This window comes from Cajanus cajan, chromosome 7, assembly GCF_000230855.2.
Source record: "Cajanus cajan strain Asha chromosome 7, NIPB_CcT2T_4, whole genome shotgun sequence".
Taxonomy (NCBI): Eukaryota; Viridiplantae; Streptophyta; class Magnoliopsida; order Fabales; family Fabaceae; genus Cajanus; species Cajanus cajan.
In genome coordinates this window covers 49168775-49181664 of record NC_138523.1, presented here as the reverse complement: position 1 = coordinate 49181664, position 12890 = coordinate 49168775, and the positions used below count along the sequence as shown (strand labels likewise).

General features: G+C 31.9%; 1 protein-coding gene across 1 annotated transcript; it reads left to right on the top strand.

Annotated features, from left to right (window-relative positions):
- Positions 1-5152: 5152 nt before the first annotated feature.
- On the top strand, positions 5153-12824 carry LOC109789442 (pyruvate kinase 1, cytosolic). The gene is made up of 16 exons (XM_020348397.3): positions 5153-5310; positions 6131-6227; positions 6736-6833; positions 6945-7100; positions 7633-7710; positions 8177-8308; positions 8762-8839; positions 9015-9086; positions 9219-9308; positions 9492-9636; positions 9825-9913; positions 10556-10651; positions 10804-10871; positions 11077-11176; positions 11738-11797; positions 12386-12824. The coding sequence occupies exons 1-16, from the start codon at positions 5242-5244 to the stop codon at positions 12536-12538; spliced, it is 1581 nt and encodes a 526-aa protein (XP_020203986.1). The 5' UTR covers positions 5153-5241; the 3' UTR covers positions 12539-12824.
- The last annotated feature ends 66 nt before the right edge of the window (positions 12825-12890 follow it).

Genomic DNA, 12890 nt, shown 5'->3' with positions numbered 1-12890 from the left:
CGCTTGCATTAAAATATTTTTTTAAACAATGACTTTGATTTATATTAGCAGCTACAAAGTTTAATATTATCCGATCACGATTAATTATCACATTGGAAATAGCTTGACTTGTCAACAAGTTAGTCGTGGCTTTTGTTTTCAAGGTCAAATTGTAGAGGACACGTTTTAATTATGTATTTATGGGAAATTATCCGACAATTAATTGCAACTTTATTGGATATCTGTTTAAGAATTGGTATCTAGTTAATGAATTATGCTACTTGTTGAGCCCGAACTGAATGTGAGGGACATAATCACGTACTTGGAGTAATGACGTGTCTCGTGCATCAGAATTTGGATACAATAACATTCATATATTACCAATAACAAGTTATTTATGAATATTATTAGGAATGTTGAACATGTTCGATTCAGTCTCTTTTTACGTTTTGAAAAAATCAAGAGAAAATAAACATTTATTATTCTCTTTCTATGTGTTCTTGGTCCTCTTCGTAAACCTGCACTAGTAACAACATCTTGTATGTCCTTTGCAAACAACCTAAATTTTAGTGACCTAAATTTATTTTAGTGTCCTTATAAAAATATAACCGTTTTTTATGTTTATTCTACAAATATACTGATCTTTGTTTTTAGTTTATGTCATTATGACCCTATAATACATTTCTTTAATTTTTTTTGTCATAATGAAAATCAAAATAAATAATAAACAAATATTGTAAAGATAATAAATAAATAAATAAATAATTACATGAACTAGAAATAAAAGTTATATTTATGATAAGAGTGTAGTTTTTTATGTGCTAGAATAATTTATTAAAATTTAAATAAGTTAATTGCCTAAATCAAGAATTGTGAAAATGAGTTATAGAAGTTTGAAAGTAAAGTAAGTAGTTTATCGGTACCTCAATAGTCAATAATATAGCAAAATATAACTATATGTGTGTGTAGATAACTACACTTACTTTGATTCAACTACTACGCATCGACATAAAATTAACAATTATCAATTAATATAGGATTATTGTACAGTGAGCATCTCATTTTATTCATGTAAATATCTCGTACATACATACTATATACACACCATAAAATATATACAATTGTGCATATTAATCATAATCATCGATCAAATGATTATATAAGACCCGACTACTATTGAGTAGCCTCAACAAAATGAGTCACTACTAGCATGACTCGCCACCAAAACATCCAACAAATCTTGTTAATCCTAACCTACTTTAAAACCAATGTATGATCATAACAGTTTCCACTACAAGGGGAACATGCGGTAAGATTGTGAAAATAATCAACATAATTACACAACTAATAAACATCTTTCAATAATTATAGCATAGTCAGCTTTATAGAAAATAACATACAACTCATCAACCAACATACTCATACAATTCACAACTTAAAGTAGCATACCAACTTCATCTCACATCATAAGCAACACAACAACAATATACAACTAATGCATCGCCAAACATGTTAACTATGAATATTTCTTAAAAAAAAAGGTAGACAGTTTAAGTGGTTAGACCTTACTGAATCACAACGTGTGACCTATCTTAATTAAGTAAATTATCAGCCCTCTCAGGGAACCTATTTAACAACTCAATTTGATTTAACAAGTTTTATCACTTAAACTAGGAAGTCTAGTACTATTGTTAGGATAAAACAACTTGGATATAAGTCTACCACGATATTAACTTGTAACAGTAAGTCACCTATGAGATTAACCAACTAAGAATTCTCCAAATACTATGCCATTCCAATATTCGATTAGAGACTAAATCCTCGACTTTGTACTTTACTCATTTGGTCTCTCTTTTACATGTATGCATCAACCTTATCCACATGTGAAAGTCACATAAAACCTAAAGGAAATAACTTAAAAAAACTACTCATTCAGAAATTAACTTACTTACTGAAAGGTTTCAACTTGAGCTCTTAAAGCATCACAACATATACCCACACAATGAGATATTTAAATTTCTAAAACAACATTTAATTTCCCTTTAGCTTTTACAACATATAGATTCATCATCATATATCATCATTCATACAATTTATTCATCAACATTAAACTACAAAATAACTTAAAAAAACAAGTTTTCATCATGCAATTTGCGTTCGATGCCACTCACAAGACATCGACACCATTGAGATAAGGGGCTCCCTGTCTCACCCACGCCCGATGCTAAACTACTCGCGTTCGACATGGTTAAGGCAAAAAGTTTCCCATGCTCTCACTCCTAGTGTGACAAGAACGCATGTTTGATCCTAATCAAGTGGAGAGTCTTTACCTGACTCACGCTCGATGCCACTTCACTAACACCCGATGTGGATCTAGGTAGAGACGATTTTCTCTCCTCATATTCAAACCACACCTGATGTGATTCCAACCTGAGATGAATCTCTATTCTCGCACCCAATGACACCAATCTTGTGCCCGATGTGAGCAAGATTGAAACCCCTCGTTGAAGTCACACTTGACGCCTTGAAAGCGTGCTCGATGCGATATAAGTTCATGCACTTATGCAAACATTGATTTCACTCAATCCACCTTAAAAGCAATAATACAACAACATGCAACCAGGAAAATCACTTATATACAACATGTAAAACTCACTTCCAACTACCAAAACAACATGCAACCACTACATTTCAATAGTCATCGTCATCAACTCATGAGCAACTTCAAACAACCAAAAGAACCTAAGTACCTTATCATTTCATCTTCATCAAATCAAAGAATTCAACAACTATATGAACTTCAACAACAAAATCAACATGAAATTCAACAAATAACACAAAAATCAACAAGTCACTAGCTTTCCTCACCTCTTATTGATCTGAACCAAAAAGAGGCAAGGAGAAGGAAGTTTTGCACATCATAAGGCTTAAGATTCATGGTTTCACAAGCTTGAATCAACAATCAATCCACCTGATCAACTGTAAGGGAGTGGAAGATGAGTTAGAGAAGTGAGGAGGGGAAAAGTTTTTCTCAAGTTCTAAAGAACTTCTCTCTAGGATTTTCTAAAACATGAACTTACAAGTTTCACACCCTAAGAAATCTCATACTCTTTTTGAAGCTGACCCAATTTATCTTTAACTCAACTACCTCAAATACCAACTTAACCCTCAAAATTTTTTGACTCTAAAGTTCTATGATAACAATAATTATATAATTAAATTAAAACATTTAAAACTTATAGTGTTACAATTTCAAGTTTGTCATCTGTAAATCATATTCATTACTAGCTTTGAAACTTATTGATAAAGATGTACATGATGTTCACCCACATAATCATGTAATCAACCTAATTTGAGAGTTCAAGAATTTTCATTGGACATTATGGTTTTGCCACACTCTTCATGAAATGAATTTGTGTGCTGATTGGTTGGCTAAATATGGAATAAACCATAAAGACACCTTATTAGTTTAGAATGAGTATCCTCTTTACTAACACCTTTTCCTATTAGTTGATATGATGGAAGTAACCCATATTTGCTCCTAATTCTTTCCTTTCTTTGGTTTCCTATGTTAGATGCATAAAAAAAAACAAATTAATTGTTTTTGTAGTTATTGAAAAGTCATCAACAAATATATAGTCGGTCTATTTAAAATTTAAAAAAAGTAATTCTAAAAAATAATTTTAAAAAGTGATTTTTAAACAAACATATAATATATTGTTTATTAAGGTAAATAGAATTTATTTTAAGCAGTTTAGAGAAATACATAAAAAAAAATACTTATCTTATTAAAAAAATAAAGAAAGCTTAAACAAACAAGTCCATAAACTATTTATGATTATTATGCACAATATATACATTAGCCACATAAAACATTCCTATACAGAATTATTAATTCTATATCATCACCAAAACAAAATCAGAATTAAGTAAACGCAAAAATTCCTTCAACTTAAAGGCTAAAAAAAGTAAACAAACAGCTTTGATTAAAGATTGTCTCGTGCGTGACTTTCTTTGTCTGTTCAGTTTCGGTAATTTTTTATTTTGAAAAAAAGGAAAACAGTGTTGGGCCTAGAATCAATTGATTGATGTCTCGCTCTAGTTGGTCGTTGCCTTTAAAAATAGATTTCGTATTTTTCTACTTATTTTTTAAAATGAAATGGAAAATCATGTGTTCAAATTGACTGTGTTTATCAACGAGATGTAACATAATTGCTAAATAATCCTGTCTTTTTAAATATGTATTCAGTAGTTTGGTGGTTTTACTTCTTATTATAACACTTTATCTTATAATAACTATACATTATTAGTGTAGAATCTTTTGTATTATCAATTAATAAAAAATACTATTAATATAATTATTATAAAAGTCGATAAACATATACCATATAAAATGATTTATAATTAAATAATAGTGTAAATTTATTTTAGCCTAGGGTAACCTTAACACGTACAAGAATTGATTGAATTGTAAAAATTAAATTAAAATACGTGGGGTATTAGATGTTGAAGTTATTATTAATATATTTGGTGTTTGAATGAAGAAAAGTAGCGTAGAAAGAGTTGATGGTGTGGAAGAATAGGTGGTTAGTGGTTTGAGCTAACAGTCGCTACCTGTTTCTGAAGCAGCCGTTGTTTAGTGAAGTCAGTCTAATATCGTGTTCTGCGCTACCACAGATCCTTTTCAGTCCTTTCTTTCTTTTTCACTTTCATTTACCTATTATTTTTATCAAACCAAACTATACGTATAATTCATATTTTTCTTTGCTCCTTGTATAAAAAAATATCTTTTAAGTTAGGTGTAATATTATTAAATGTAACCACTATTGAAACTATTTGATTGTTTTTGAAATAAAATCTAGCTTTGTGAAATTATTAATGAAAATTAATTATTGTAATTAGTTTGGTTAATTTTTATGAATTAATTTATGTGGTTTTAGTTGCCATGCATCCCCACGTGATGACTTTGGTAACTTCAATTCCACGACGCGTGTCGCACTGTGAAAAGCCCCACTTTTCTTTCTAGCACACTGTTATTGCCACTTCAATCATTCGCGAAACTTGAAGCACACATACAATGACACATAGACATACACTTCCTGTTTATACTTACAATTGTCAATTGAGTTTACTAACTTTCGTTCTTACATTTGACCGTACAACACATTCTATATTTATTGGCCTTTCTCTCTCATTCGTTCTACAATTGTTTCTTGCTTTGCTTTGTTTTGCTTTGCTTTGGTCGGTTTCATTGATCACAAAATGCAGTCCAGCCCTTTGCTTCTTGAGGAACCCATTAGGATGGCATCTGTCCTTGAGCCATCCAAGCCTGTTAGTATTTCCTTCTCTCTCTCTCTGTCTTTCATTCTGGTTTTCAAGTTTGATGTGTTCTGGTTGTTATGTTAATATGGTTTTTCCTTGTGTTGTGACTTGTAAAGTTGCAAGCCGGTGATCATGAGAAAGCAATCAACTTTTGGCGACCCTTTTGTGCTGTTGTTAGTTGGAGTGAGTGTGTTGTGTGGTGTTGGTGATGAGGCTTTTGATCGCCAAATGCTGAGGAATTTGGCGGATCAAGTTGAAAATGACTGTGGTTGATGAAAACAAAGCCGTTTGTAGTCTGACAAATGGTGCAATTCATGTGGGGTTGTGCTGGTTTTGTTATTCTTGTCTTCTTTTAAGCACTGTGATACTGAGAAACTAATCTTTAAGATTGTTGCTAAGGAATTTAGTAGATCGATTAGTAAAATGACTGTCATAGATGAATTGAAAGACACTTTTATCCTGACTTGAGTTTGGATTTGCTAGTCTATTTGATTTGGAGTCTGATTTGAAATATTATTTGTGCTTGTTTGTATGACAAGGATTTGAAAGCTCTCACCAAACGGATAACTTGTTTATTTATTTAATGGAGGGTACTGTCGCTTTAGATTACTTGATTGTTTCACAAATTCTTCTTCTATAAAAAAGAGAAAATGTTGGTCTTTAAATTGTGAAAATTAAGTAGAAATTAAGTTTTAAGATCTTAAGAGAAAGGATCAATGGGTCGCATGCTATTTCCTGGAGAATTTTTAGTACATGCCATATTTAATGAAGAATTTCAGTGTCTGTCAATTTTGGATTTTGATTGAAGTGTTTGGAATACGTTATGCAGACTTTCTTTCCAGCTATGACAAAAATTGTTGGCACACTTGGTCCAAAGTCGCGATCAATTGATATAATTTCCCGTTGCCTGGATGCAGGAATGTCTGGTATTTTCCCATTTCAACCTTTGATTACTTGTGAACCTTTTTTAAAAATTGATGTGTTTTATTTTCCCCATATTGATCTCACTGATTCTCCTCTTTTAGTAAAGGATATTAAGAATGTAAGATGTGAGATTTTTCGTTATATTGGAAGAAAGTTAGAATATCTCAATCAATTAGAATCAACTGTGTTTGACCAAGAGTCTGTATGGATATAACTTCAACTGAATTTTTCTTTTTTTAGTAAAGAAGCTCTCAAAAATACTCCTAACTTGTATCCAAACAGGTTTCAAGTTGGAAAGCCTAATAGTTTTCCAAAACGGAAAGACTTCTTTAATAAACTATTGCCATCTAGCTTGTCACAATTATTTTTATTTTGACTATCACAAATAAACTGAACAATTGTGTTTTGTTTGTTCTTTCATTGTAGTTTGGAATGGCCCTTTCATGTCTATAACCTGCTTCTGAGTTATCTGTTTTGTCATCTCATTCTTCTTTTCTTCCCATGTGCTAGTGGCAAGGTTTGACTTCTCATGGGGTGATCCAGAATACCATCAAGAGACATTGGAAAATTTGAGAGTTGCTATCAAAAGTACCAAGAAACTTTGTGCGGTATGCTTGTCATATGTTTGCTATTTATTTATTTATGGTACGTATACATGTATATAAATTCTGAAGGGTAATTGATGTAAAAAACATACGTGCATTTTGGTCCAACTCCAGATTATGGTAGATACTGTGGGTCCAGAATTACAGGTTGAGAATAAGACTGATCATCCAATCACCCTTGAAGTAGACACATTAGTTGTCTTAACTCCAGATCAGAACAAGGATGCAAGTTCAAATCTCTTACCAATAAATTTTAGTGGGTTATCAAAGGTCAGTGTACCTTTTCCAATTACTTTGTATTTTTGGGGTTTGCTATATTATTCTATTGAATAAGGTTTACTTGGATAAACTTCTCTAGAAACACTTCTATGATGTAAAAATAAAAAGGAAAATAAAAATAAGTTTCTTCATAAGTTAAAACTAACTTATGCATTAATGCATGGATTAAAAATAAGTTTTTAGATAAGATAATAGGAGAAAACTTCTACAAATTAGTTTATACACAAGTTAATTTTAGTTTATGGAGAAACTCATTTTATTGTTCATTCCTATTTTTCTCTCCTAGAAGTGCTTTTGGAAAAACTTATCCAAACAGGTCCCAATTATCTTTGTTTGTAGCTATTTTTGTGTATAGTCACTGCATACTTGTTATGGTGAGGAAATTTTTTAAAGCTCAACAGACTCTTTATTTTCTCTTAACTTTTGATCCTATTTTTGCATGTGGTTCTAAGTGGGTTCTACAGGTGTACTTTGATTGTGTACAATGTGGTGTCTCCTTTCTAATGTGGCCATACTTATGCAGGCTGTGAAGAAGGGTGATATTATTTTTATCGGCAAATACCTGTGTACAGGAAGTGAAACAGCTTCTGTATGGATGGAGGTAATGCAATATTGGATTGACTAATACAATCTCAATGCACATACACACATTTTATTCCGATTAAGTGATTATTTTAATGAATTCTGTGTGTAAGTTATTGGAATACCTTTCTTTTGACCTCCTTAGGGTATGTAATTAAGTTATAGGCTAGTTATTACTTATTATACTATTTGCAAAAGTTATAAGTAGACTCTGTCACAATTGCAGTTCAGTAGGATATTATTATGATTGACGATGTAATACAATTCTTTATCTTAATGCTTCTATTAGTCTATAATAGTGTTGTATTAAAGAAAATTTGTTCTACATCAAATAATAGACTTGGCACATGTATGCTGCTTTTCTGCACTTAGCTCTGTAGGAAGCATTGTATGATAGAGTGCGGAAAGTAGAATATTGCCAATACAAAGTCAGAATTATTCAGTTTTGTTACTGTCACTCAAGCAGTTTTGGTTTCACAATGCAGGTCAGTGAGGTGGATGGTGATGATGTCACTTGTCTTGTAAAAAACACTGCTACACTCTCTGGATCGTTGTTTACTGTACATGTCTCTCAGACTCATATTGATCTTCCTACTCTTACAGATAAGGATAAAGAGGTAACTAACAAGAACTATGAATGAAAAGTAGTGAGACTGTCGTAATGTGATCAAGTAGCCAGTGTCATAATGTGGTTGAGAAGGAATGCTTTATTTTTTATCTATATTCATGGGGAGTTGGATTGCATTTTGTTTTTGAAATTATAGCTTGTGTTGATCAAAGGTTGAAACTACTTGATTTTTTTGTACAATGGCTTATCATTCTGTTAGTCTGTCAAAATGGAAAATGGATCATTTATTTGATAATCCAAAAGATCAAATGTATGTATACAGTTTGTACTACATAATAGATGTTGTGAATTCTTTTATCTGCAATAATAACTAAAAGCATAACTGGTTTGAGACTTGAGAGTCCTCTTTTATAGTCATGAATGGCAAATACCTTTTTGTTATATTATCTTGTAGTTCTGTAAATCTAAATGTTCCTTTTTTCATTTTACTCTCTTAACTCAGGTAATAAGCACATGGGGTGTTCAGAACAATATAGACTTCCTCGCATTATATACCCGTCACGTTGAAGATATTCGCTATGTAAGAATATTCCTGATAAATTTTATCATATCATTCCCTTTCCTCTAATATTCTTCCTGATTTTATTTCCAACTTCTGAGTTTTCTTAGTTTTGGTACCACTTGTGATTCAGTGAATCATTTTCTCCTTAGCATTATAAATAAATAAACAAATGCAAGAATTTTTCACTTTGCAGGCACGTGAATTTCTCTCTAAACTCGGGGACCTTAAGCAGACACATATTTATGCAAAGATTGAAAATATAGAGGTAAGAAACTTGAAATCTTTTGAATAATAAACTCTCCTCTTGTATGACAGTAAAATGCTGTGGTTCAAGATCTTTAGCTGAGTGCTGAATTGTGATCCTAAAATGCTTCTTTCTCCTGTAAAATTATTATAGGGACTTAAACATTTTGATGAGATATTGAGAGAAGCAGATGGTATCATCCTTGCTCGTGGAAATTTAGGGATAGATCTCCCACCCGAGAAGGTCAGCATTTATTTCTGGACAGAAAAATCCAATGTTATATATGAGATGTTTCCATTTTGTTTAGTTGTATTTTTCTGCATGAGGGAAGATTTGTGTCTACTTTTTTGTGACTTTTACAGCCTTTCTTACTCTCTTCAATACAAAACTTTACTAGAATCTTCCATATATTTATGAATTTGACAGGTGTTTTTATTCCAAAAAGCTGCTATTTACAAGTGCAACATGGCTGGAAAGCCAGTTGTTGTCACACGTGTTGTGGACTCTATGACTGACAATCTAAGACCTACTCGTGCTGAAGCAACCGATGTTGCAAATGCAGTGTTGGATGGTAAATTCCTTTTTGTTATATTTGGTGAATCCGGTTTGATTACAGAACTGTATAAACTCTAGCATTTAATACATGTGCATGTTTCTGCTATTCATTAATATTCCTTTAGTTTGTTATGTTCACATTATGCATAAGTATGATTTGCACCTTTCATCTCTAATTTTGTTTTCCTCTTTCTTTTTGATCAGGCAGTGATGCAATTCTCCTTGGGGCAGAGACCCTGCGGGGACTATACCCTGTAGAGACCATTTCCATAGTTGGAAAAATATGTGCCGAGGTAAGTTTGTGCTTTTCATTTAAACAAATTCCTATAACATTTTTTATCATATATATTTATTTATTTGTGTCACTCTTGTTAGATAATTGTCACTCTTATGATTGTGGGTTAATTTCCTTGTGTATATTTTGATCATTTATGGCTATGCCATGTATGCCTCACAAAACCACTTACGCAGATTAATCTTCATTGTTTTTCAATATGCTGCCTAAATGGGTTTTATAGAGTTTGCTCTGCGATCATTGCTTCTTACAATGTTTGAAGGGGGTTTCACGGTTTCCTTCTTGCCAACTTGTTTTGTACTTCTTGTTAGAATGGTAATTGCTGGTATCCAAAAAAAATTGATTTAATTTTTTTTACTAATTTGTTCAGATGTACTTTAGCTATAGAAGTTTTCTCACTACCATATTGTCTACAGAAATGATTTGTCTTGGCTATTCATGTATATCAAAATCTGAGCAAACAAGTTGAAACAATCTTCATTTTCCTCTCTTGCTTTTGCCTTGTGTTTCTGATGATTATCTATAAAACAGTTTAGTTTGAAATTACGTTATGGTTAATTTAAATTCATTCATTATACAATGATTACTATTTGCCCTGAAGAGTCAAGATTATTTCCCCACTAATAGCTGCTGTGTGCAGGCAGAGAAAGTTCATAATCAAGATTTGTATTTTAAGAAGGCTGTCAAATATGTGGGAGAGCCAATGAGCCACTTGGAATCAATTGCTTCCTCTGCGGTACGGTTCTTGGTTACACTGCTAAAGCTTTTTGGATTGTTTTTATGATTCTTTTTCCACCAACATTCTTCTATTAGCTTGTTCAAAATATTATGTACTTATTTATAGTAGTACACATTGTGAAGTAAATTTCTTTTTGCTGAAACATATAGGTTCGAGCAGCTATCAAGGTTAAGGCCTCTGTTATTATTTGCTTCACTTCATCTGGAAGAGCTGCAAGGTTTCATTTTATCTCCTTATTTTTGGGATTATTGGTGCCAAATTTTACATTTATTAAATTCTTTATATCAGTAATTTTGTTTCACGTTGAATCTAAGTTACTGGCACTCAATACTCAGTTATATTCTGTTCTGTTGCAATTTAATGTCAAGCTGAAATATTATTAATTATTTGTTTATTGTAACACAATTTGTGTATCTATGTAGATTGATTGCTAAGTACAGACCAACCATGCCTGTGATATCTGTTGTTGTTCCTCAGTTAAAGACAAATCAACTCCGATGGACATTCACCGGTGCTTTTGAGGTATATAATTGACATAGATGCTAGGAATGAATCTTGATACTATTCAACCCTTTGAGTCAGCTTTATCATTAAACCCATACATATTGAGTTAGCTGGTCTTTAACTTGACCAATTCAAATTATTCAAAAAAATATTTGCTATTGTATTAGCTTCTTTCACCATTGAGAACTTCATTAGTCCCCACAAGATCATTAGTTAGTTTTCTGTCAATATATTTTAACATATTTTGGTTTCATTGTTCAAAAAACAAATGGTCAATTTGAATTTTTCTTATGGGAAAATTTGCTTGCTAGCTTTTACAACCAAGTGAAGAAAAACATCTCTTGTGCCAATACTTGGTTTGATAGTAAAAATGGTTTGAAAATTATGCTGCTGTTCTATGCCTATATGTATATTTCTTTTGTTGCTTGTATTTACCTTTTAGGCTTTGTTTGGATTAGCAATGAAATATAAAGAAGAAAAAAAAGGATAGAAATGAAAGAGAAATATAGTAAAAAAATGTTTTCTTCTTTCAACTACACTGAAAATGACATTGAAACTTAATGTTTCCTTTTATGGCAGGCAAGGCAATCACTTATTGTGAGAGGTCTTTTCCCTATGCTGGCAGATCCACGACACCCGGTAAGAATTGTTCAACGTCGTTTGATATAATAAAATGATGTAACCAAGGAACAATACAAAAACACTCAAATTTCTATTCTTGTTAAACAAATTTAATATATGTATATAAAAAAAATAAAAAAATAAAAAAAGTAATCTGTGAACAGATAACGTAGGTACCTTGTATGATTAGGCAAATCAAATAAACGCATTTCTACTAGCATAACTCAAGAAATCCAAATTTAGAGTAGGACGTAGAATGCTAATCCAACCAGAAATAAGATATTTCAAGGCCCAAAACATTTACATTATAAACACCAACTAAAATTAAAATCCCTCATTCCTGGATTGAAACATATCATAAATTCAATTTCATTCTAAATATCATATTATATCCTTTCTTCTTCTTCTTCTTCTGTTTTTTTTTTTTGCATGATAGGACCATTGGCACATCCAGTTATTCATTTACACTCCCACTAACTCCTTTTAGTTTTAATTACCCTCAATTAAATGTCTTTAACTCTTTATTAAAGTCAATCCTTGAATTGTTAGGTATTTGTGTGACCTTGCACTGTTATTAAAGTTGGTGATTTTGTGGCTTGAGTGCAGGCGGGGTCTAAAAGTGGAACAAATGAATCAATTTTGAAGGTTGCTTTAGACCATGGCAAGGCTTTTGGCATCGTAAAGCCACATGACCGAGTTGTTGTTTGCCAGAAAGTGGGTGACTCGTCAGTTGTGAAGATTATTGAGCTCGAAGATTGATTAGAACTTTTGAGGGATCCATAATAAAACTTTTTCCGAACCTTTTCATTCTAGCGTTTTGTGTTTCATTAAAGTAACAGCAATGAACACACGAGATGCATATTATAGAGTTTGCCCCACTCATTTTGTTGAATTGAGTCATGTAGTCTAGTTCTACTAATTGTCGAGTGATTTAGAGTGGGAAATAAACTTTGTAGTTTGATTGTTTTTATAGGCAAACACAGTTGAGATATGATGGTACCAAAATTGGAAAATGTTACAACGAAGTAGTTTATTCTTTATTTTACTTTTTCCTCTGATGCCTGGAAAAAATGTTTTTCTCTAATTCCATTTTTGTTAACAGGTAACGATA

Coding starts and splice junctions, on each gene's coding strand:
- LOC109789442 (XM_020348397.3), top strand. CDS start 5,242: ATGCAGTCCAGCCCTTTGCTTCTTGAGGAACCCATTAGGATGGCATCT. Junction 6,228..6,735: donor CCTGGATGCAGGAATGTCTG/GTATTTTCCCAT, acceptor CCCATGTGCTAG/TGGCAAGGTTTGACTTCTCA. Junction 10,872..11,076: donor TCATCTGGAAGAGCTGCAAG/GTTTCATTTTAT, acceptor GTATCTATGTAG/ATTGATTGCTAAGTACAGAC.